We start from the raw sequence: 24,037 nt of genomic DNA, 5'->3' as shown, positions 1-24,037 counted from the left end.
TCCTTTCAAAATATTTTATTACAAAAATAGTCGACCAATTTAAAAGACACAGGAGCAATAGTACCACACGTTCCGAAAGATCTGTATCATTTATACACTAGTAAATAAATACATTTGTATAGATATATATTTTTAATTCTCCATTCATCTAACCAGTACAAGAATAGCTTTTCTACAGGGGGTTTATTTCAAATAATAAATTTGACAGAGTTGAATAAATAAATAAACATATATTTGGTGTGTGTGTGTATATATATATATATATATATATATATATCTCGTTTGGATAAATTCTTATTAGCTCCAAAGATTTCTAGCACCAACTTGATTTTGTGATTCATCACAGAAGCTTATGTTTCCACGGCACTGTGCAAAAGTCTGGGGCCGCAATTAAACAGAACATTCCAAATTACCTCCACCAAGGCCGAATTGTGCCGTATTCGTGTTTTGTTGGACTAGTTCCTAGGGAATAGGACAGTTTACTGGTGGTGGCCCAGGACTTGTGCAAAGTAGCCAACCTGCCACGGTTTCATTTTGGCGATACGTAAGAAGGTCTTGTCCTTTTGACACGTTGAGGTATATGATGATCCGTTACATCCACAGGACGTCACCCGAGTCTTTGTGCTCCAAAAACGAGGTCCTGGCCTCATAGCGTGGCGCACTCCTCGCAGTGGTTGAGATACTCGGCGGCGGCGTCCTCGTGAAACGTGGCGAGGCAGCGCGGGCACTGCAGGTCTGAGAGTTCTGCGTTTAAGGCGGGGTTCTGTGTTGTCGAGGAAGGGGCTGGCTGGCGTTGTGGGGCGGACTTGTTTGTCCTCACCACGTGCTCCACGGTGTCCCTGTGCCGCCGCGAGGACACACGGTGTCCGATGTGGACGTGACACAGAGGCACGTCCCTGCTAGCTCCCTGTTGAACATGGCAGATTTTAGCACAAAGCCAGCGATAAAAACCACAGTGTGGGTATGGTTGTGATTATGTCACCTCCTTGTGTAGCTTCAGCTGACAGATCTGCTCTTTCAGGTCCTGGATCTGACCCTGCGCCCGCTCGCGGTCTGCACGCTCCGACTTAAAGTCCTCTGTGTAGATGACCACCTGAAGACCACAAATCATACGTCAAAGTGCGTACCAAATCATCAGCATTGCCATATTAGCAGGCTAGCTTTTTTTTGCAGATAGACATGTATACACCTCAACCTCAAATATTTTGTTACTTGACAAATGATACCTGTTAGCATGCTAACGTTAGTTTTTTTTTGCCAATTTTGTAGGTGTCAACCTCAGTCATATGTTGACATTAGCTTTCTAGCATTTTATACACATTTTCCAGGGCTAGCTTTTTTTTTTTAGCCAATTTTGTAGGTGTCAACCTCAGTCATATGTCAACATTAGCTTTCTAGCTTTTTATACACATTTTTCAGGTACACATAGAGTAATACAGTATAGTTTGGTATTTGACGCACTTTACTGTTAGCATTTTAGCATGCTAACATTAAATGCTATTTTTTTTTTCTAATTTTTTAAACCAGTGGTTCTTAAATGGGGGTACGCGTACCCCTGGGGGTACTTGAAGGTATGCCAAGGGGTACTTGAGATTTTTTTTTAAATATTCTAAATATAGCAACAATTCAAAAATCCTTTATAAATATATTTATGGAATAATACTGCAACAAAATATGAATGTAAGTTCATAAACTGTGAAAAGAAATGCAATATTCAGTGTAGACAGCCAGATTTTTTGTGGACATGTTCCAATAATATTGTTTAAGATTAATTTTTTTGTGAAGAAATGTTTAGAATTAAGTTCATGAATCCAGGTGGATCTCTATTACAATCCCCAAAGAAGGCACTTTAAGTTGATGATTACTTCTATGTGTAGAAATCTTTATTTATAATTGAATCCCTAGTTTATTTTTCAACAAGTTTTTAGTTATTTTTATATCTTTTTTTCCAAATATTACAAGAAAAACCACAACAAATGAGCAATATTTTGCATGTTGTGCAATTTAATAAATCAGAAACTGATGACATAGTGCTGTATTTTACTTCTTTATCTCTTTTTTTTCAACCAAAAATGCTTTGCTCTGATTAGGGGGTACTTGAATTAAAAACATGTTCACAGGGGGTACATCACAGAAAAAAGGTTGAGAACCACTGCAATAAACAATGTAACAAGGTTTTCCAAAATAAATCAACTCAAATTATGGAGAAAAAAATGCCAACATGCCATATTTATTACTGATGTCGCAAAGTGCATTATTTTTTTTTAACATGCCTCAAAACACCAACTTGGAATTTGGGACAAGCTCTCCCTGAGATATAATTGTTGCGTCCCGGAAAAGTTAATGCTGCGATGGGTTCTGGGTATTTGTTCTGTGGTTTTTATGTTGTGTTACGGTGCGGATGTTCTCCCGAAATGTGTTTGTCATTGTTTGGTGTGGGTTCACAGTGTGGCGCATATTTGTAATAGTGTTAAAGTTGTTTATACGGCCACCCTCAGTGTGACCTGTATGGCTGTTGACCAAGTATGCATTGCATTCACTTGTGTGTGTGAAAAGACGTAGATATTATGTGATTGGGCCGACACGCAAAGGCAGTGCCTCTACGGTTGATGGCGCTCTGTACTTCTCCCTACGTCCGTGTACCACTCCGTACAGTCAGAAATTTTACTTTTTGAAACCGATAATTCCCGATATTACATTTTAAAGCATTTGTCTGCCGATAATATCGGACATCTCTAGTAAGGAGCCTTCAACAGGGTGTGAAAACGTTAGGAGGTAAACGGATAAAAAAAAGAAACAATTCTGCCAAAATGAACATCTGCCCTATGATTAGGAAAATGTGACAAAAAAAAATAAAATCTGTCGTTTTCTTAATATTTGAGGGAGATTTTTTTACTTTTGTTTGGTGACTTTTTAAAAACTGCAGAGAGAACGCAGGCTTTCTTAAGACATTGCACCGCCCCGCACTGGAGAGAAGGCTTCTCCCTCGGGGGATTATGACTAAACCCTCTGAGTCACATGCGCGTCACTAATTAGATGACTAGTCATAAAGCAGTGATACTGACGAAATCCTAGAAATTATTTGAAAAATGTTTCAAGTGTTAATTACCGTTCTGCAAGGTTTCAACACGCGCTGCGTTGGATGCTTTTAACAAATCGGAAGCATTTGTACAAGGTTAAAACATTTGATCTTTTATAAATATTTCAGAAATAATGTATCAAAAAGCTTTTCTATGACTCTCAACTGTGTTTTTTTCCAAAAATTTGTGTACAATTTTACCAACAATCATATTTTATGATTTTGTTTTTGAAGTGACATACCTAACTAATGCCATCATCTGACGTACACGTACTCAAACTTATCGTTACCATACGCAAAAAAATCTAACTAACTTCAATAATCAATAACTGTGTTATTATTGTTATTGCTATAAAAAAGTATTTTAATTTATTTGAAAAAAAAATTGGGGGCTTCACTGTGGCAGAGGGGTTAGTGCGTCTGCCGCACAATACGAAGGTCCTGCAGTCCTGGGTTCAAATCCAGGCTCGGGATCTTTCTGTGTGGAGTTTGCATGTTCTCCCCGTGAATGCGTGGGTTGCCTACGGGTACTCCGGCTTCCTCCCACTTCCAAAGACATGCACCTGGGGATAGGTTGATTGGCAACACTAAATTGGCCCTAGTGTGTGAATGTGAGTGTGAATGTTGTCTGTCTATCTGTGTTGGCCCTGCGATGAGGTGGCGACTTGTCCAGGGTGTGCCCCGCCTTCCGCCCGATTGTAGCTGAGATAGGCGCCAGCGCCCCCCGCGACCCCAAAAGGGAATAAGCGGTAGAAAATGGAAAAGAAATGGATGAAAAAAAATTATTAACGCTGCTATCCAGTATTCACAACAACACTTCCTCATGATGCACCAATGACGATTACGCCGAGGTTGCATTCACAAACCCTCGGAATTATGAGCACCGACATTACAACAACATGTGAGTCCTTTTTTGCACTTTCTTTAATGTACTGTACTGCTACAATAATTTTCCTAATTTTTTTCCCTTATGTTTGACTTAAACGTCACACAATTCCAGAAAAAATATTTCTTTAATTACAAAAATGCACTTGTTTTCCATTTTGTAAGTACCAGTTTGAAACTGTTTTCAAAAGTACTGATTTGGTACAAGTGCTGGTTAAAATGTAAACGATTCCCATCCCAACTGAATACGCAGATTTATTTTCGCGGCTTTAAATTGTAAACAACTTGTCCTTTATACTGGAAACTTCAATTTTTCCGCGAGGAGCCACACACCGACTAATCAAATGAGGCGCAGGCCATTTTAGCAGTTTTGGCCTTCAAAACTAGTAAAGTATTTTGATTTGTTTTTACAAAGACCTAGAAAATGCAATTTTAGTAGAAATGTGAATGTTAAATAGCCAAAGCTGAACTGAAAACGCTAACAGTTAGCACACTGGCTAAATAGTGTCCAATAACAAAAAATATGAGCATAATTAGCTAAAAAAGCTATCACACAAACATGCTAACAATAGAGTGTAAGCATAAGTGAAATACCCAAATATATTGTATACCTGTTAAACTATCTAAAAAAAAAAAACTAGCATGCTTATGTTAGCATTTGTCAAGTACCAACATATATTACTCTGAGATGTGTACTTGAAAATATTGTTAAAAATGCTGGCATGGTAACGATAACATGCAACGAGTACCAAAATCATACTTGCCAACCCTCCCGATTTTCCCGGTAGACTCTGAAATTTCAGTGCCCCTCCAAAAACCATTAGTAGCGAGTACGAAAAATCATACCTGCCAACCCTCACCATTTTCCCGAATTTCTCCCTATTTCAACCCGGACGCCTTTAGCGTTCTCTCTCACCTGAAAAGGAGACTATTATACATGTCTCCGTTATCCATAGATTTATCTATTACCCATAAATTAGGCAGGCAGGGAAATATTTCTCAGCGTGTGTTTATTCCAGCCGGCACGTTAATACACTAACAAACAACATCCGGATTCCCATCATGCATTGCTTCAAAACTACGGCGAGTAGTAATGTCCAAAAACATAACAGAGACGAAGCAGAAGAACGAAGAAGTGACATGGCGACAACGAGTAAGAAGTATGCTTGCAAGTTCCAAAATGATTGGAAAAAAAAAATCACTTTATCCAGGACAGCTCGAAGGGGAAGGAGTATGCTGCCTGCAAATTTTGTCGATCAGACTTCTCCATTGAACACGGTGGATGAACGGATATATTCATTCATGAACGGATTTGATATATATATATATATATACATATATAAATATATTTACATATATATATATATATATATATATATATATATATATATATATATATATATATATATATACACACACATATGTATATAGATATACACACACATACATATATATATATATATATATATATATATATATATATATATATATATATATATATATATAGACACACATACATATGAAATACCTCAAAATATATACCCCCCCACCCCCATCTACTGAATTCGGAGGTCTCAAGGTTGGCAAGTATGACCAAAATATGACTGACTTGTGTGCCTACAAAATTAGCTTTAAAAAAGTTAGCATACTAGTGTTAGCATGCTAAAAGATATAATTCGTCAAGTGACAAAATATTTGATGCTGAGGTGTATACCTTGAATTGATTAACGTGGACCCCGACTTAAACAAGTTGAAAAACTTATTCGGGTGTTACCATTTAGTGGTCAATTGTACGGAATAAGTACTGAACAGTGCAATCTACTAATAAAAGTTTCAATCAATCAAACCTGCAAAACTAGCAAAAAAGGTAGCATGCTTATAGAACAATGCCAACAATAGCATGCTTACAGTTAGCATTAGTGAATTACCAAAATACATAACACCGTGGCGCAGTGGGAGAGTGGCCGTGCGCAACCCGAGGGTCACTGGTTCAAATCCCACCTAGAACCAACCTCGTCACGTCCGTTGTGTCCTGAGCAAGACACTTCACCCTTGCTCCTGATGGGTGCTGGTTGGCGCCTTGCATGGCAGCTCACTCCATCAGTGTGTGAATGTGTGTGTGAATGGGTAAATGTGGAAGTAGTGTCAAAGCGCTTTGAGTACCTTGAAGGTAGAAAAGCGCTATACAAGTACAACCCATTTATTTATTTATTTATACCTGATAAATTATCCCCAAAAAAAAAGCAAGCATGCTAATGTGAGCATGCGTCAAGTCAGGTAGTATGCTTATAGTACTATGCAAACAATAGCATGCTTACAGTTAGCATTAGTGAATTACCAAAATAAACAACACTGAGGTGTATACTTGATAAATGATCTAAAATAAAGCCAGCATGTACAAAAATATATTACTCTGCAATGTGTCCCTGAAAAAAGTGTTTACAATTCTGGCATGCAAACGATAATATGCATTGAGTACCAACATATAACTGGAGGTGTATACCTACAAAATTAGCTAAAAAAAAATGCTAAGTGCTAGCTTTTTTGCTAATTTTGCAGGTATACACTTCAGCCTCAAATATTTAGTTACTTGACGGTGTGAAGCTGGCACCCACCTGCTGCTCCAGAGTCTGGATGCGCTCTCCGTCTTTTCGACGCACTTCCTCCAGTTCTCTCTTCAGCCGCGCGCACTCGCTCATCTTGTCCTCCAGCGAGCCGTTAAGCCTGGCGATCTCGTGGTGGAGCAAGCCGCTGCTGGACGAGCCCCGGCCGGGAAGCGGACCCTGGCCCGCGCCCGTCTTCAGGCGCTGGCACAGTCCTCGGATGTAGTCCTCCCTGCTGGAGTCGTACTTCTGCCACTGCGTGTTCAGACCCTGGACCTGCAACCGCACCTTGTTGTTTTTAAGCCGCACAAAACATGGTGTTTTGACTTTGTGGACCTTGTGTTCTTACGTAGGTGACGCGCTGCTTTAACTGCCGGTTCTCCTCCTGAAGCTGACGCATTTGGGCGTCCACGAACCTGTCAGGTGACGCCGGCAGCTGCGTTGGAAAAAGGAAGGAAGCTTGAAGCCCAAAGTAAAAACGTGCCAGGTCAGACCAGATCAAGACTCTTTTCTCAGATGTATCATGCAAGTTATTCTGCGGTCCCCACCCATAAGATACCGTATTTCCTTGAATTGCCGCGGGGCCCATAGTATGCGCCTGCCTCGAATTAATGCTGGGTCGAACTCGCTTCGCAAAATAATTAGCGCATGCTTAGTATTACCGCCGGGTCAAACTCGTGACGTCACAAGTGACACTTCGCCTGTCATCATTTTCAAAATGGAGGAGGCTGATTTCAATAAAGGTAATTTGAAATTGCATAAAGGGAGGAAGATTAAGAGCTATTCAGTAGGATTTAAGGTCCAAGCTTACATCACACTCAAATTTTTACTGCATGCCTTTGGTAAGTGCTGGAGTGAGAAGAGGTTTTAAATTAATTAGCGCCCCGGCGGCAATTCAAGGAAATACGGTACTCATACTTTGAGGGTCCCCTTTATTTATTGAATCAACGATACTCAAATTCCACGACATAGTGAATTTGCAAACAGCTAAAATTATACACAAAGCAAACTATAACCTGTTACGCAAGAATATACAACAATTATTCGCAACAATTATTCTCAAAAAAAAGAGGAAAATATAATCTTAGAGAAAAATGTAATTTAATACATTTGTATGCACGCACAACACTTAAGACCTTCAGTATATCTGTATGTGGAATTCAATTATGGAATGGATTAAGCAAAGCAATCAAACAATGCACTAATGTGATCCACTTCAAGAAACTCTTCAAACTTAAAGTGTTTACAAAGTACAAAGAAAAAGAACCTTGATAAACATCCTGAATGTATTTCATCTATCCATTCTTTCATTCTCAAAATAATCTTACTTATCTCATCATATGAAATATGACTTACTTCACCAATTATTGTTTATATATTAGTTTTTGTTTGTATTACTTATGGAGTATATTGTAAATAAATTGAGAACAGGAAGTGAACAAAACTTTTAGCAACTGTTATGTAAAAGAAAAGGGGAAGGATTAAAAAAGCTCTGCTTAAGGGTTGGAGTTGGGAGTTAAATCACCGTGTGACAATCATTGACTTTAACTTTAACTTAACTTATTCCTACTCCATTTCAAACATGTTGAAAAGAAGTGAATTATATTTACATAGCGCTTTTCTCTAGTTACTCCAAGTGCTTTTACATAGTGAAACCCAATATCTAAGTTATAACTAAACCAGTGTGGTTGGTATTGGGAGCAGGTGGGTAAAGTGTCTTGCCCAAGGACACGACGGCAGAGACTAGGATGGCGGAAGCGGGGATCGAACCTGGAACCCTCAAGTTGCTGGCAAGGCCACTCTACCAACCGAGCTATACCGCCCCAAAGAGAAACTGGAAATTGTGATGTATCATGTTCTATGCTTGCATGTTCGAGATAAACTCAAACTCAACTCAACTTAACTCAACCCACCTTCTTAGTCTGCTGCTGAGTCCCTTCCTGAGCGTCTCCCTCGCCAGTCCTGGTCCTCTCCATCCTGGCCAGCAGCTGTCGGCACACTTTCACGGTGGTCCCCAACTGGCCCCTCAGCTGCTCGGCCTCCTCGGCCAGCGAGGTGCACAGCACGGCCCGGGTGGCCTCCGCGCGCTCCCTCTCGCCCAGGGCCACACGGAGCCTTTGGATCTCGTGGTCTTTCTCGTGCTCGGGCCCGCTCTGGACTCTCTCCAGGTCCAGGTCCTTCTCTCGGAGCTGCGTGGTCAGCCTTTGGATCTCCTGGGAGACATACAGTGCCAGACGGGTTTTATACACACGCGTGCAAACAATTCAATGTAATGTTAAAATTAAAAGTACCAATGATTGTCACACACACTAGGTGTGGCAAAATTATTCTCTGCATTTGACCCATCACCCTTGATCACTCCCTGGGAGGTGAGGGGAGCAGTGAGCAGCAGCAGTGGCCGCGCCTGGGAATCATTTTTGGTGATTTAAACCCCAATTCCAACCCTTGATGCTGAGTGCCAAGCACTCAAACATGGGTCCCATGTTTATAGTCTTTAGTATGACTCGGCCGGCGGGATTTGAAGTCACGACCTACCGACCTCAGGGCGGACACTCTAACCACTAGGCCACTGAGCAAGTGTTGAATATACTAGTAGGGATGGGTGATGTCACGCCACATTTCTTCTCCCTACAAAAACCTCCCCCCCCCATTTACTTCCGGGGTCATAATTAATACAGACGTTTTGTTAACGCTATATTATAAAAATAGAACGCTATAATTATAAAAATACAGACGTTTTGTTAACGCTATGTTATATAAAAATGTAAAAAACAATTTACAAACCCAAGCTATGGGATGACATAAGAGGAAACGTGACCCCGGAAGTAAATGCGTCATCCCATAGCTTGTGTTTGTAAATTGGTTTTTTAATTTTTTTTAGAATATAGCGTTAACAAAACGTCTGTATTTTTATAATATAACGTTATATTTTTATAATATAGCGTTAACAAAACGTCTGTATTAATCATGACCCCGGAAGTAAATGGGGAGGGGAAGTTTTTGTAGGGGGGAAGAAATTTGGCGAGACAGTATCGTTCACAATTGAACCGATACGGTACCAATTGGCGGTAGCTCAGAATCGATACCGGTACTCAACGCTACCAATTTTCTGTACTTTTTTGTGTGCTAACAAATCTTACTTATCTTATAATAAAATTTGATTTGATTATGATCTGTCTATCTGTGTTGGTGCTGCAATGAAGTAGCAACTTGTCCAGGATGTACCCCCGCCACCCCGAGAGGGACAAGCGGTAAAAAATAGATGGATGGATGGATATTGATTCAATACGGTACAAATTGGCGGTAGCTCAGAATTAATACCGGTACTCAACGCTACCAATTTCCGGTACTTTTTTGTGTGCTAACAAATCTTACTTATCTGATAATACAATTTAATTTGATTATGATCTGTCCATCTGTGTTGGCGCTGCAATGAAGTGGCAACTTGTCCAGGATGCACCCCCGCCGCCCCGAGAGGGACAAGCGGTAAAAAATAGATGGATGGATGGATATTGATCCGATACGGTACCAATTGGCGGTAGCTCAGAATTAATACCGGTACTCAACGCTACCAATTTCCGGTACTTTTTTGTGTGCTAACAAATCTTACTTATCTGATAATACAATTTAATTTGATTATGATCTGTCCATCTGTGTTGGCGCTGCAATGAAGTGGCAATTTGTCCAGGATGCACCCCCGCCGCCCCGAGAGGGACAAGCGGTAAAAAATAGATGGATGGATGGATATTGATCCGATACGGTACAAATTGGCGGTAGCTCAGAATTAATACCGGTACTCAACGCTACCAATTTCCGGTACTTTTTTGTGTGCTAACAAATCTTACTTATCTGATAATACAATTTTATTTGATTATGATCTGTCTATCTGTGTTGGCGCTGCAATGAGGTGGCGACTTGTCCAAGATGTACCCCCGCCACCCTGAGAGGGAAGAGCGGTAAAAAATGAATGGATGGATAGATACATGTCCTGTCCAGTTGTTATATCGTGTTTTCATTATTCTCTGAGTCTCATTTGCAATGCAGTCGCACTTCCAAGACTATGTCTCATGTTCCAGGATGCTGAATGTGTTCTGTTGCGCCCCACAAAGTGTTTATATTGTAAGTATTGTGCTTTTTTAACACATCAGCTGTTTGATTGTAACATTGCAGTTGTAGTTTTCATTGCCATAATTGGAAGTGTTGAAAATCCCGATGTAAAATCGATAATGTAGCACTAATAGTAGCCTGTCAATGGAAAATCCAACGTAAATTAGCATCAAGCTAGCGAATTTTGGAAGAGTGGAGCATTACTTTACGTTTGAGCTTTTTCTACCAAGCATACTTGCTTTGTTGAGGATAAGAATTGCAACATTACTTAGAGGGAGTTTGGCTGAGTCCACCTTGAGTGCTGCTTCAGTGATCGGTTACGCGAGCCGGTTGTTTAATCCGCAACCGGTCGTGACGGCATGTTCAACAAAGGTATCACAACATTGCACCGTTTGATTTTACTTGAATTGATGCCTGGTAGTACCGACCGAATACGGTTGGTGCCAATACAAATACCGATTTTAGGACCTATCCCTACATACAGAAGCTGTGTACTTAATGGCCATAGTTAAGCTTCCTTGAATATTTCCAAAAATAAGTGGTCAAATCTGTTGTTTTACATGTCATTGACTATATTTGTGCTATAAATTCAATAATTTATCCCCCAAAAAATCTAAATAGTGCACAAAAATGTTTTTTCTCTCCAAACATTTTCATAACCTTTTTTGCTACCAAATCAAAACTTATTTTTTCCCTGGCAGAGGTCAGAAATGTACAAATAGTTTGTTTCTTTGTAATGAAGCTATGTAAAATATGCAACAACAAAATAATATAACTAAAACCTTGTTTTCCCACAAATAACTCAGCAATTTTACAGACAATAATCTTTTATAAATTTGTTTCATGAGTTATACACCTAACTAATGCCATACTCATATAGAGAATTACTCCGCCTCAAATCATGGAATGATCATTACTATTGGCAAAATAACAAAAAAACTTTTTATCGCTACTTGTACGCCTAGCTCTGATTAATAATCGTTGTATTAATAGTATTACTAGCAAACTATTACGGCAGTTTTTTTTTTTTATATATATACATAAAAATATTGCATGTTGGATGGGTACCGTTCACATTTAAACCTATATGGTACCAATTACGAGGTAACTCACCGGTACCAATTTTCGGTAATTTTGTGTTTGTTAACAACTATTGTTTTTGATAATAAAATCTATTTTTCATAGCAACATTTAACCACACGTTATATTTTTTATCATATAATCATTTGCAAGTATGACATTACATTGCAATTGCAGTTTCAAGTCCAAGATGTTAAATGGCAGTAATGTACAGTTAATGGCGGTTTTTTTTTTTTGTTCATAGTTGCGCCCTAAAAGTGTTGATCCCGTAAGTAATGTACTTATTATACGCCATCTGTCTCATCAAAAAACCTGCATCATTAACAAATTTGGAGGCGTTTTAAATCGCCATGTAAAACCGCTGATGCTAATCAGTTGCATGTCAATAGCAAAGCCTATGTATATTAGCATCAAGCTAGCGCAATTTTGGAAAAGTGAAGCCTCACTTAGCTAACTTTGCAGCGTCTTTGAGTCAACGTGGTACTAGAGGTACAGTAGTTTGGCTGGTGAAGTGGTGGCAACCAAGTGTGACGTTGATTAATTGATTGATTGAACCTTTTATTAATAGATTGCACAGTACAGTACATATCCCTGATTACATGGTTACTTCCCAGCACACCAAAGATGTGGTAAGATTGAAAAGATTCAAATACCTAAGTTATAGTGACTCAAATGACAAATGTGTTTTAAAAACTCCCATGGCATTAAGTTTTGTGGGGTTTTTAATATGCATTTCTCTTTTTCAACGTAATCCTGCACACATACGAACCCGCCAAATGACTGTTTTGCTAAAAAAAAAAAATCCTGACTGGAGGTGAGCACCGAAATCCCAAAATAACAAGACGTGAACGGTGCCTTGTTTTGGAACTAAATGAATGCGGACATCTGCCACAAGTGCTTAATGGTGATATTGTGCAAGTACCGTTTTGTGAGTAATGTAGCTTCCCGACCGAAGCACACGGTTTGTTAGCGTTTATTCTGTTAGCGAGCAAAAATAGGCAAAGAGCGGCCTTGTGGGAGCCTTTGCAGAAGCGCACTGGGCGAGTACTCTCTGCAAAGTGTCTTGCATGTCAAAATGAAACCACTTCAAAATGAGAAGTAGGTGTGGCGTCGAGCTCGTCAAGGAAGGAAGAAGCCGATTACATAGTTGGTGCTCATCCAGAAGACATTTGGCATTCATCCGGACGGGGGATTTTTCAGCTTGGGTAGAAGTCTTAATAGGTTTAGAAGGATCACACAAACACATTTACACTGTGCTTCACAGAACAGTGTGATGTGGGACTAGAAGAGAACAATTTTAGCAGGATTCTGCAAATAATTAGATTGATCTAGCCGAGGAAGTAGGAACCTGGATTCGATTTTTTATTGCTGATCCAGATAAAAGGTGCACCAACGTGGCTTGGGTATTTTATAGAATTATATTTGTCTGTTGAACAAAAGATGCATTGTAGTTTCCTTATGTTCTTTAGAACTCTCATGTTAGATCAATCACCAGATTACTTCTACAAAAAGTTTTTAAAATCAACCAACACACACATTCATGCCACTAGGAATGCCAGCAATGGCTTTTTGGCACTCCCTGCTCCCAAGACCAATTTCCTCAAACATACAGTCATGTATAGATGTGTATCATTCTGGAATCGGTTGCCATCTCACATTAATCTCTCCTAAAGTAAATTGTCATTCAAGACAGCTTTGAAGATAAACCTATTGCAGCTGGCAACACAAGACGTGAATTTTTAATACTGGGTTTAACCCCAGGAAGACTAGCAGTCACCTTGGCGTCAGCTAATGGGGATCTATTCAATAAACAATAATTACAAATATTGTGCAAATGTATTATTTTTTAAATTACTGTTCCATAAAACGTTACAGAGTCTAGGAAACTATACCATTATTTTTTATGTGTATGCAGAATATTTGTTTTTGTTATCCATCCATCCATCCATCCATTTTTCTACCGCTCGTTCCTGCTTTTGTTATTATTTGCCCAATTGCACTCATTTTAGAGAGCAAAGCGCCAATGTGCAGATGGTGGATGGAGTACCGACCAAAAGTTTGGAAACACTTTCTCATTCATTGGCATGGAAAAGTGTCTCTAAACTTTTGACTGGTATAAAAGGTGGACAATTTTAAAACTGGTCCAAATAGAGGATTGTTCAGCCTCATGCTGAGCAGGATTATGTAAATATATTGCTTTCCAGGAAACTTTTGCAGGGGTGGGGCATCAAATGAGTCAGGGGAAAAAAGAAGCGTTCATTTTTTTGGTGTAGTTGTTTTCATCCATGATGGAATTCTAAGATGTGCCTTGTTACTTTCGCATTGAACTTTGTTACTTTCGCGTGATTTAGACCTTTAATAAACTAATGTACTTCATTGATTTATGCAAAACTTTGCAGAGGGTTTGCGTTTGGGACAAGACTTTTTGTTAATATTGTGTCTGATTTTCTCATTTGTGTTGGTAAAGAGTGAATCTGAATATCAAACATTGAATGTACAGTAGGGCTGGGCAATAAAACAATATCAAAATATATATCGGGATTGACAAATATTTTATGATAATAAAAAGTGCGTTCAAATAAAGTTTTTTTTTGTCGGAAGAAAACGGAAGATGCGAAGCAAAATTGGTAACATGAACAAAGCCGTTCGCTCTCGTAGCCGAGCAACGCAGGAAGTGATCACTGATCGGTGGGAGTGACACACTAACAGCCAATCAGGTTAAACTAACAATTATCAAGTTTGGTTGTGCCATCTTGTTGTCTGGCAGTTGATTCTTTGCATGGAGTGAGAAGCGAACGTAAAAATTTGTGCTGCAGCGAGTGAAGAAATTGTGAATAAAATATGGCAGTTTTTTGGATTTTCTGAAAAAAAAGACAGTCGTCAGACAAATGTGGTCTGTAAATTGTGCAAAGCGCTGGTCCCCAACAAGACCGGTGATAATACCACACTACCTTAGCCAGCTCACCCTTTAGAGCACAGCTGTAACTTCCTCGCACTAAACCTGCAGAAAAAAATATTCTCAGGTTTCTCTCTATGTGAGTAGCAAGTAGTGTAAAAAGCACTGAAACGTTGAACAGTTGGACATGACTGTTAAATCCAGAGAGTTGCACACCGAAAAATCAAAGCAAGCGCGGGCCATTTTGATATTTTTCATTTTTAAAACCAAAACAATTAAAAAATGTTGTTTAACCTTTAGGGCTCACCTTAATTTTAATTCTGGGGACCTGTAACGATTGTCATCATAAAAATGTTAAAAAATAAGTCATACGTTAATTTTAAAAATAGTATTCAACGCTTAAATCTCTAGATCCACTTCAGGTCTGTCGATATAAAGTTATTATTATTATTATTATTTTTTTTTACTGATTTAAGGCTTTTTGTTAAAACCATGCTTTTATGGCAAAAACACAAAATCTGCAATATTCCCCCCCAAAAAAGTGGAATATTTAGTATGAATTATTTGGAGCCCTAAAAGGGTCAATGATAGTAAAAAAAATATAGTATAAATAAATAAAAATAAATAATAATAATAATGGTAATAATAACATTTTTGATTTTAATTAAAATTATCTGGTGTACAAAAGTGTAAAAACATACCGGTAAGTCAAACAGTTTTTTTTTTTAACTTTCAACGCTAAAGTACCGAGATCAACTTCATATTTATCCGTTGATTATAAGTTTTTAACATTTTTGGGGGTTTTTTGTAGGTCCTTTTTGCCAAAGAAACTTAGTCTTTTATTAGGAAAACACACAAATTATGCACTATTTTCCCCAAGAAAATTCTAGGTGGAATATTTGATGTGTAGTAATTGGAGCCTTGAATATGTCAATAATTCATTACAACATTGATTTTGATTTATTACTATTTTTGAGCAATGATGGTTTTAAAGAAAAAAATCTCTTATTAGTCAACATCTCAACTTTCTCTCAGTACATTTCACCTGTTTGCTCTTTTATTTCACTTTGTTTTTTAATCGTATTTTTAGAATGTGCTGTTAAAAACACTTTGGACACCCCTTATTTAAAGGCTTAGAAAGGTCGAACTAAATTCACCTGTAGTTCATGTTGGGTTTACCCTGAAATTTTCAAACGAAACCCCTATTTTTTAATGGTGTATTCAGAAAGTACAATAGTAGTCAAAGGTTTGGAGACGCCTTCTAATTTATGTCAAACTGTCTCTTAACCAGGGCCGCCCCTCCCTATACGCAGATCAGCAGCTGTAAGCTTAAGCGTGTGTACAATTTTACAAACCCCTTCCTGCTCCGTCACTGATAAGTATTTAAATACTAATTTCCCTGAACGATTGACCAATCTTCTTACAGCTAGTCTTGTAAAAGCAGTCGTCCAATCCCAGGTCGAAGTTGTATTTATGTTGTACTCTTTTATTCTGCAGTAAAAACATCATCATTGAACAATTTGTTGACTGATTGTTATTCTTTACTCCGGTACTTTTGTCTTGTCCTGTATATTGTACGGTATTTTGTATAGTCTTTTGTATACTGTACAGGATTGCTTATTATTTTTATTGGATAGTAGTCCATTTATTTCAATTTTTACCTTTATCTTTATTACCTCTTGTGTAATTTATTTTTATCCCATATTTGTTCCCACTACCGCACGTTAAATTGGAGTCCTTTATCTCGTTATTTGCAAATATAATGACGATAAAATCCTTTCTGTTCTATTTATTTCATATGAATTTCATATGATTCGACATCCTTTGCTTTCGGTCCCCTGGGGGGTCGGGGGTTGCCCACATATGTGGTCCTCTCCAAGGTTTCTCATAGTCATCATTGTCACTGACGTCCCTCTGGGGTGAGTTATCCTTGCCCTTGTATGTCGTTGTGGTTTGTGCAGCCCTTTGAGACACTGGTGATTTAGGGCTATATAAATAAACATTGATTGATTGATTGATTGATTGAATTTATTCTACTGCGATGAGGTGGCGACTTGTCCAGGGTGTACACCGCCTTTCGCCTGATTGTAGCTGAGATAGGCACTAGCGCCCCCCGCAACCCCAAAGGGAATAAGCGGTAGAAATGGATGGATGGATACATTTATTGTTGTACAAAACATGCACTGAATCAAATTAAAGTTTGCTTAAAGTGATATATATTTTTTTATATTTAAAAAAATATATAATAAAAAACAGTATAAAAATAATTTCACAATCTAAAAAAATTGTGGGAGTTTCAAACAAAATTAAATTTAACCAGGTCCGCACTTCACAAACCAGCTGAACAATCCAAAGGAGCAGGTGCGTTATGTGGACAAACTGACGCTAATTGGAGAATATTTTTATGAAATTCTATCCTCTTTATTTACGAGCGACATCGAAAATTTACTCCAAGTAATGTAATATAAAGTCATTTAATTTAATGTAATATACTGTCATTTAATTTAATGTAATATACTGTCATTTAATTTAATGTAATATACTGTCATTTAATTTAATGTAATATATTGTCTTATTTACAAGCAGGCTTCTCTCCAACATGCTCCACTTCATGGTTTGCTCACGTGAAAGCGCTCGAGCCTGGCGTGCAATTATTAGTGCAAACCCTCCATCCATCCATCCATTTTCTACCGCTTATTCCCTTTGGGGTCGTGGGGGGCGCTAGTGCGTATCTCAGCAACAATCGGGCGGAAGGCGGGGTACACCCTGGACAAGTCGCCACCCCATCGCAGGGCCAAAACATATAGACAGACAACATTCACACACTAGGGCCAATTTAGTGTTGCCAATCAACTTATCCCCAGGTGCATGTTTTTGGAGGTGGGAGGAAGCCGGAGTACCCGGAGGGAACCCACGCAGTCACGGGGAGGACATGCAAACTCCACACAGAAAGATCCCCAGCCCGGGATTGAACCCCAGACTACTCAGGACCTTCGTATTGTGAGGCAGACGCACTAACCCAGGGCTGTCAAACGTCAGGCCCACTTACAGGTTTTATCCGGAATGAGTTTGCTAAGTAAAAAAAATGAGCCGATATTTTGGAACGAAAGAAATTGCTGTTGTAAATGTGTCCACTAAATGTCGCAATAGCAATTCTTTTAATCTTTGTAGATGATGCTGCATACGTGAAAAAAATAAAACACATGACGTTAGTGCACTGGTCGAGGAAAATGAGCAAACTACATAAATAACATACTGTAATTTGATTTTGATACTATTTTTTAATCTTGATCAATTGAAAGTTAACACCAATGAGTCTGTCTGTGTTGGCCCTGCGATGAGGTGGCGACCTGTCCAGGTTTGTGCCCCGCCTTCCGCCCAAATGCAGTTGAGATAGGCTCCAGCGACCCCAAACGGGACAAGCGGTGGGAAATGGATGGATGAATGGAGTTGACTGATGAACATTATCACGTACCGTATTTCCTTGAATTGCCGCAGGGCATATAGTATGCGCCTGCCTTGAATTACTGCCGGGTCAAACTCGCTTCCCAAAATAATTAGCGCATGCTTAGTATCAATAAATCAATCAATCAATCAATGTTTATTTATATAGCCCCAAATCACAAATGTCTCAAAGGACTGCACAAATCATTACGACTACAACATCCTCGGAAGAACCCACAAAAGGGCAAGGAAAACTCACACCCAGTGGGCAGGGAGAATTCACATCCAGTGGGACGCCAGTGACAATGCTGACTATGAGAAACCTTGGAGAGGATCTCAGATGTGGGCAACCCCCCCCTCTAGGGGACCGAAAGCAATGGATGTCGAGCGGGTCTAACATGATACTGTGAAAGTTCAATCCATAGTGGCTTCAACACAGCCGCGAGAGTATCACCGCCGGGTCAAACTCGTGACGTCACGAATGACACTTCCCCTGTCATCTTTTTCAAAATGGAGGAGGCTGATTTCAATACCGGTAATTTGAAATCGCATAAAGGGAAGAAGATTTCGAGCTATTCAGTAGGATTTAAACTTACATCACACTCAATTTTTTACTGCATATCTTTGGTAAGTGCCGGAGTGAGAAGAGGTTTTAAAATAATTAGCGCATGCTTACTTTTACCGCATGCCTTTGGTAAGCGCAGGAGTGAGAGAAGGTTTTAAACTAATTAGCGCCCCGGCGGCAATTCAAAGAAATACGGTAATTTATTCAGACAAATAAGGGTAGAATACTATTAACCGCAACATGTAAGTCTAAAAAAAAACAACAACAACATTATGACGTGTACATTTTCAGAACGTGCTTGTTGTATTTTTAGACAAAGAAAAAAAATCTGAAGTTGTCTTTATTTTTAAGTTATTGTGCCGTGATTTTACCAGTCCGACTCACTTGGGAGTAGATTTTTCTCCATGTGGCCCCCGATCTAAAAGGAGTTTGACAACCCTGCACTAACCCCTCTGCCACCGTGAAGCCCTAGTGCAGTGGTTCTCAACCTTTTTTCAGTGATGTACCCCCTGTGAACATGTTTTTAATTCAAGTACCCCCTAATCAGAGCAAAGCATTTTTGGTTGAAAAAAAGAGATAAAGAAGTAAAACACAGCACTATGTCATCAGTTTCTGATTTATTAAATTGTATAACAGTGCAAAATATTGCTCATTTCTAGTGGTCTTTCTTGAAATATTTGGAAAAAAAGATATAAAAATAACTAAAAACTTGTTGAAAAATAAACAAGTGATTCAATTATAAATAAAGATTTCTACACATAGAAATAATCATCAAGATCCATCTAGATTCATGAACTTCATTCTAAATATTTCTTCAAAAAAAAAAGAAAACTTTAACATCAATATTTATGGAACATGTCCACAAAAAATCCAGCTGTCAATGTTGTAAGCACAATACCAATGGGCGCAATTTGCAAATTTAACGTCAAATCAAATCAAATCAAATGTTTATTGGATTCATCACTATACAGTGTACATCCACAACTAAACTACTGACTAAACTACTACCACAACTTGGTTTACTATTTATAAAATATAATAATGTAGGGTGGGGGAGGGCTTCACGGTGGCAGAGGGGTTAGTGCGTCTGCCTCACAATACGAAGGTCCTGCAGTCCTGGGTTCAAATCCAGGCTCCGGATCTTTCTGTGTGGAGTTTGCATGTTCTCCCCGTGAATGCGTGGGTTCCCTCCGGGTACTCCGGCTTCCTCCCACTTCCAAAGACATGCACCTGGGGATAGGTTGATTGGTAACACTAAATTGGCCCTAGTGTGTGAATGTGAGTGTGAATGTTGTCTGTCTATCTGTGTTGGCCCTGTGATGAGGTGGCGACTTGTCCAGGGTGTACCCTGCCTTCCGCCCGATTGTAGCTGAGATAGGCGCCAGCGCCCCCCGTGACCCCAAAAGGGAATAAGCGGTAGAAATGGATGGAATAATGTAGGGTTACCTGGAACTTGAAATAGGCCACCTGGCCTGAATCCACACTTCCCTCGCCAAACACCTTCGTTTCCCAACCCTCAGGCTTGGATAAATAGGCCTTGATGCCATCTATGCAGTTTTGGGAGACTGTTTTGCTGTTAGATCGCATCGAAATTTGCAAAGTGCGCGAGATTGGTGAAATGCTTCCACTGAAAAAAGTGACTTTTTGGAGCTGTAAACTCTATTAGAGTAACTGTCATAATTTATACCTAATATTTTTAACATTCAGTAAGAACTAGAGTTTCATAAGTAAAATTAAACATTTTATTAACGTAATACATCGTGGGGGGCGCTGGCGCCTATCTCAGCTACAATCGGGCGGAAGGCAGGGTACACCCTGGACAAGTCGCCACCTCATCGCAGGTAGACGGACAACATTCACACTCACATTCACACACTAGGGCCAATTTAGTGTTGCCAATCAACCTATCCCCAGGTGCATGTCTTTGGAAGTGGGAGGAAGCCGGAGTACCCGGAGGGAACCCACGCATTCACGGGGAGAACATGCAAACTCCACACAAAAAGATCCCGAGCCTGGATTTGAACCCAGGACTGCAGGAACTTCGTATTGTGAGGCAGACGCACTAACCCCTCTTCCACCGTGAAGCCCTAAGTTTTACTTATGTTTTCTCATACTATTTAAATGTTTAATAGTTGTACGTACATAAACCTAAAAATATTACATAAACTTTACTCTGAAAATCTAGTGTTTTGAAACGCGTGCACGACGACGCATGCGCACAGCACAACAGGCTCTGGCCGACTGGCTCTGCTCCGGCCGTTAGGATCACTTCACAGAGCACTGCAAGGTGGATTTATGGGTAATTCTTATCTTGCGATTATAACGTGTTACAGAGTCGATGTTTATCAGAAATGTGTGTGGTGTGGGTTCACAGAGTGTGGCGCATATTAGTAAGAATTTTAAAGTTCTTTATATCACAACAGTCAGTGTAAAAGGTATGGCTGTTGACCAAGTATGCATTGCAATCTAGTGTCAGAAACACCGAATCGCAGACGTCCTACCGATACGTAGACAGCATGGTGTAAAATATGGCTCGATGACATGCTGAGGAGCAGTGGTCCCCAACCACCGTGCCGCGGCCGTAGTGTAATGGTTTGTCAAAATCCCTTCCATTACACTCTTTCAATTACTGCACGCCATTGATAGGCGCAGGAGCGAAAGGAGGTTTTAAAATAATTAGCGCTCCGACGGCTATTCAAGTAAATATGGTATATAAAACGTACTTAAAATTTTGAGTAAAATGTTGTCCCGTCGATGAAAAACAAGTAGACTTTACTTAATTTGTTAAATAAATATAACTTAAAACTTGGATGTAATCAAGTAACTCTTACTTAATATCTTCACAACTGTTATGTTATATGGTAAGTAGAATTTACTTGATAATGGCAAGTGGGTGTTACATGATATTGCAGCATTAAATTTTACGTAAATCATTTGCGTGCAAATCCATCCATCCATCCATCTTCTTCTGCTTATCCGAGGTCGGGTCGCGGGGCAAACAGCCTAAGCAGGGAAACCCAGGCTTCCCTCTCCCCAGCCACTTCGTCTAGCTCTTCCCGGGGGATCCCGAGGCGTTCCCAGGCCAGCCGGGAGACATAGTCTTCCCAACGTGTCCTGGGTCTTCTCCGTGGCCTCCTACCGGTTGGACGTGCCCTAAACACCTCCCTAGGGAGGCGTTCGGGTGGCATCCTGACCAGATGCCCGAACCACCTCATCTGGCTCCTCTCGATGTGAAGGAGCAGTGGCTTTACTTTGAGTTCCTCCCGGATGGCAGAGCTTCTCACCCTATCTCTAAGGGAGAGCCCCGCCACACGGCGGAGGAAACTCATTTCGGCCGCTAGTACCCGTGATCTTATCCTTTCGGTCATGACCCAAAGCTCATTACCATAGGTTATAATGGGAACGTAGATCGACCGGTAAATTGAGAGCTTTGCCTTCCGGCTCAGCTCCTTCTTCACCACAACGGATCGGTACAACGTCCGCATTACTGAAGACGCCACACCGATCCGCCAGTCGATCTCACGATCCACTCTTCCCCCACTCGTGAACAAGACTCCTAGGTAATTGAACTCCTCCACTTGGGGCAGGGTCTCCTCCCCAACCCGGAGATGGCATTCCACCCTTTTCCGGGCGAGAACCATGGACTGCAAATACTTACAATAATTTTTTTAAGTAAATCTTACGAGTTATTTTTTTCAGTGTACAACAACAACACTGAATATTGCATTGTTTCATTTATTTTCACAGTTTGTGAACTTACATTCATATTTTGTTGAAATATTATTCAATAAATATATTTATAAAGGACTTTTGAATTGTTGCTATTTTTAGAATATTTAAAAAAAAATCTCACATACCCCTTGGCATACCTTCAAGTACCCCCAGGGGTACGCGTACCCTAAGGCTTTGAATCTTTGGGTGTCCCACGATCCGATTCAATATCGATTCTTGGGGTCACGATTCGATAATATATCGATTTTTTTCGATTCGATTTGATTCGAGATTCAAAAACGATATTTTTCCGATTCAAAACGATTCTGTATTCATTCAATACATAGGATTTCAGCAGGATCTACCCCAGTCTGCTGACATGCAAGCAGAGTAGTAGATTTAAAAAAAAAAAAAAAGCTTTTATAATTGTAAAGGACAATGTTTTATCAACTGATTGCAGTAATGTACATTTTTTTTAACTACTAATCGAACCAAAATTATGACTTTTTTTATCTTCGTGAAAATATTGGACACAGTATGTTGTCAAGCTTATGAGATGCGATGCAAGTGTAAGCCACTGTGACACTATGTTTTTTTTTTTTTTATATAAATGTCTAACGATAATGTCAATGAGGGATTTTTAATCACTGAAATTATAACTAATATTGATACTGTTGTTGATAAAATTCCTTTTTGTTTCACTACTTTTGGTTTGTTCTGTGTCGTGTTTGTGCCATCTCAATTGCTCTGTTTATTGCAGTTCTGAGTGTTGCTGGGTCAGGTTTGGTTTTGGAATTGGATTGCATTGTTATGGTTTTGCTGTGTAGTGGTTTGTTGGGTTGATTAAAAAAATTGATTAAAAAAAAAAGAGAGAATCGATTCTGAATCGCACAACTCAAACGATTCGATTCGTATTCGAATCTTTTTTCCCCCACCCCCCTAGTGTACCCCCATTTGAGAAATTCAAGTACAATTCAAGTAACCGAAGCTCTTTAAAGTATGAATATCATCAACAAAATATGCACCTCAGCTTGTCTGGACGCTTTGAACTCCGTCTCGTTCCTCTTCTGTTTCAGTTTGCAGATCTCCTGACACAAACTCTCCAGCAAGGACTTGGACGGCCCGACCACCACAGATTGGTTGTCGCCCACCGTCACGCACGTCCTCTCGTGGCCGGCCAGCCTGGCCTTCAGCTCGGCTATGATGTTGTCCTTGAGGGTGAGCTGCTTCTCCAGGAGCTCCATCTCCTCCCTGCACTCGTGGTACAAAGTGTTGAGGGTGCTGTAGCTCCGCTTCTTGTCCGCGCTGTCGTGATCCATGTCGGGGCTCCGGCGTCGGTCTCTCTCGGGGTGGTCTTTTAACGGCACTATTGTCTTGTAGTCATCCGGCACTTGACGAGTATATCCGGGGAGCAGCGCCGCGTGTTGTCAGGTCTGCCTCACCACTCGTTGACAATAATATAACCAAGCGGGGGATTTCCTGGGGAACTTCCCCGCGGACTTTTTTGAGATTCGTCAAAGCGAGCACAGTGTGTCTCCTAGACTCGACGTCGGCCGCCATTGTGAGGTAAACGTTTATTGTCAACACCAAAAATGAAGACATAAAACCTTAAATGGTAGCAACAACAAGTTTATGCAAGCGAGGAGGCTCTCCACTATGAAGCATTG

General features: G+C 39.8%; 1 protein-coding gene across 2 annotated transcripts; it reads right to left on the bottom strand.

The window, feature by feature from the left end:
* Window positions 1-24,037, bottom strand: tnip2 (TNFAIP3 interacting protein 2). Of its 2 annotated transcripts, none has more exons than XM_061913192.1 (6): window positions 23,396-24,037; window positions 8,481-8,780; window positions 6,917-7,003; window positions 6,580-6,843; window positions 983-1,093; window positions 1-910 (listed from the first exon to the last, which is right to left on the bottom strand). In XM_061913192.1, exons 1-6 carry the CDS (start codon window positions 23,687-23,689, stop codon window positions 647-649), a joined length of 1,320 nt encoding a protein of 439 aa, XP_061769176.1. In that variant the 5' UTR covers window positions 23,690-24,037; the 3' UTR covers window positions 1-646. The 2 variants fall into 2 exon arrangements, with proteins under 2 accessions (XP_061769176.1, XP_061769182.1); XM_061913198.1 differs by having other exon boundaries at window positions 1-907; window positions 23,396-24,036.

This window comes from Nerophis ophidion, linkage group LG01, assembly GCF_033978795.1.
Source record: "Nerophis ophidion isolate RoL-2023_Sa linkage group LG01, RoL_Noph_v1.0, whole genome shotgun sequence".
In the NCBI taxonomy this organism is placed as follows: domain Eukaryota; kingdom Metazoa; phylum Chordata; class Actinopteri; order Syngnathiformes; family Syngnathidae; genus Nerophis; species Nerophis ophidion.
This window is presented reverse-complemented; position numbering and strand designations above follow the sequence as displayed.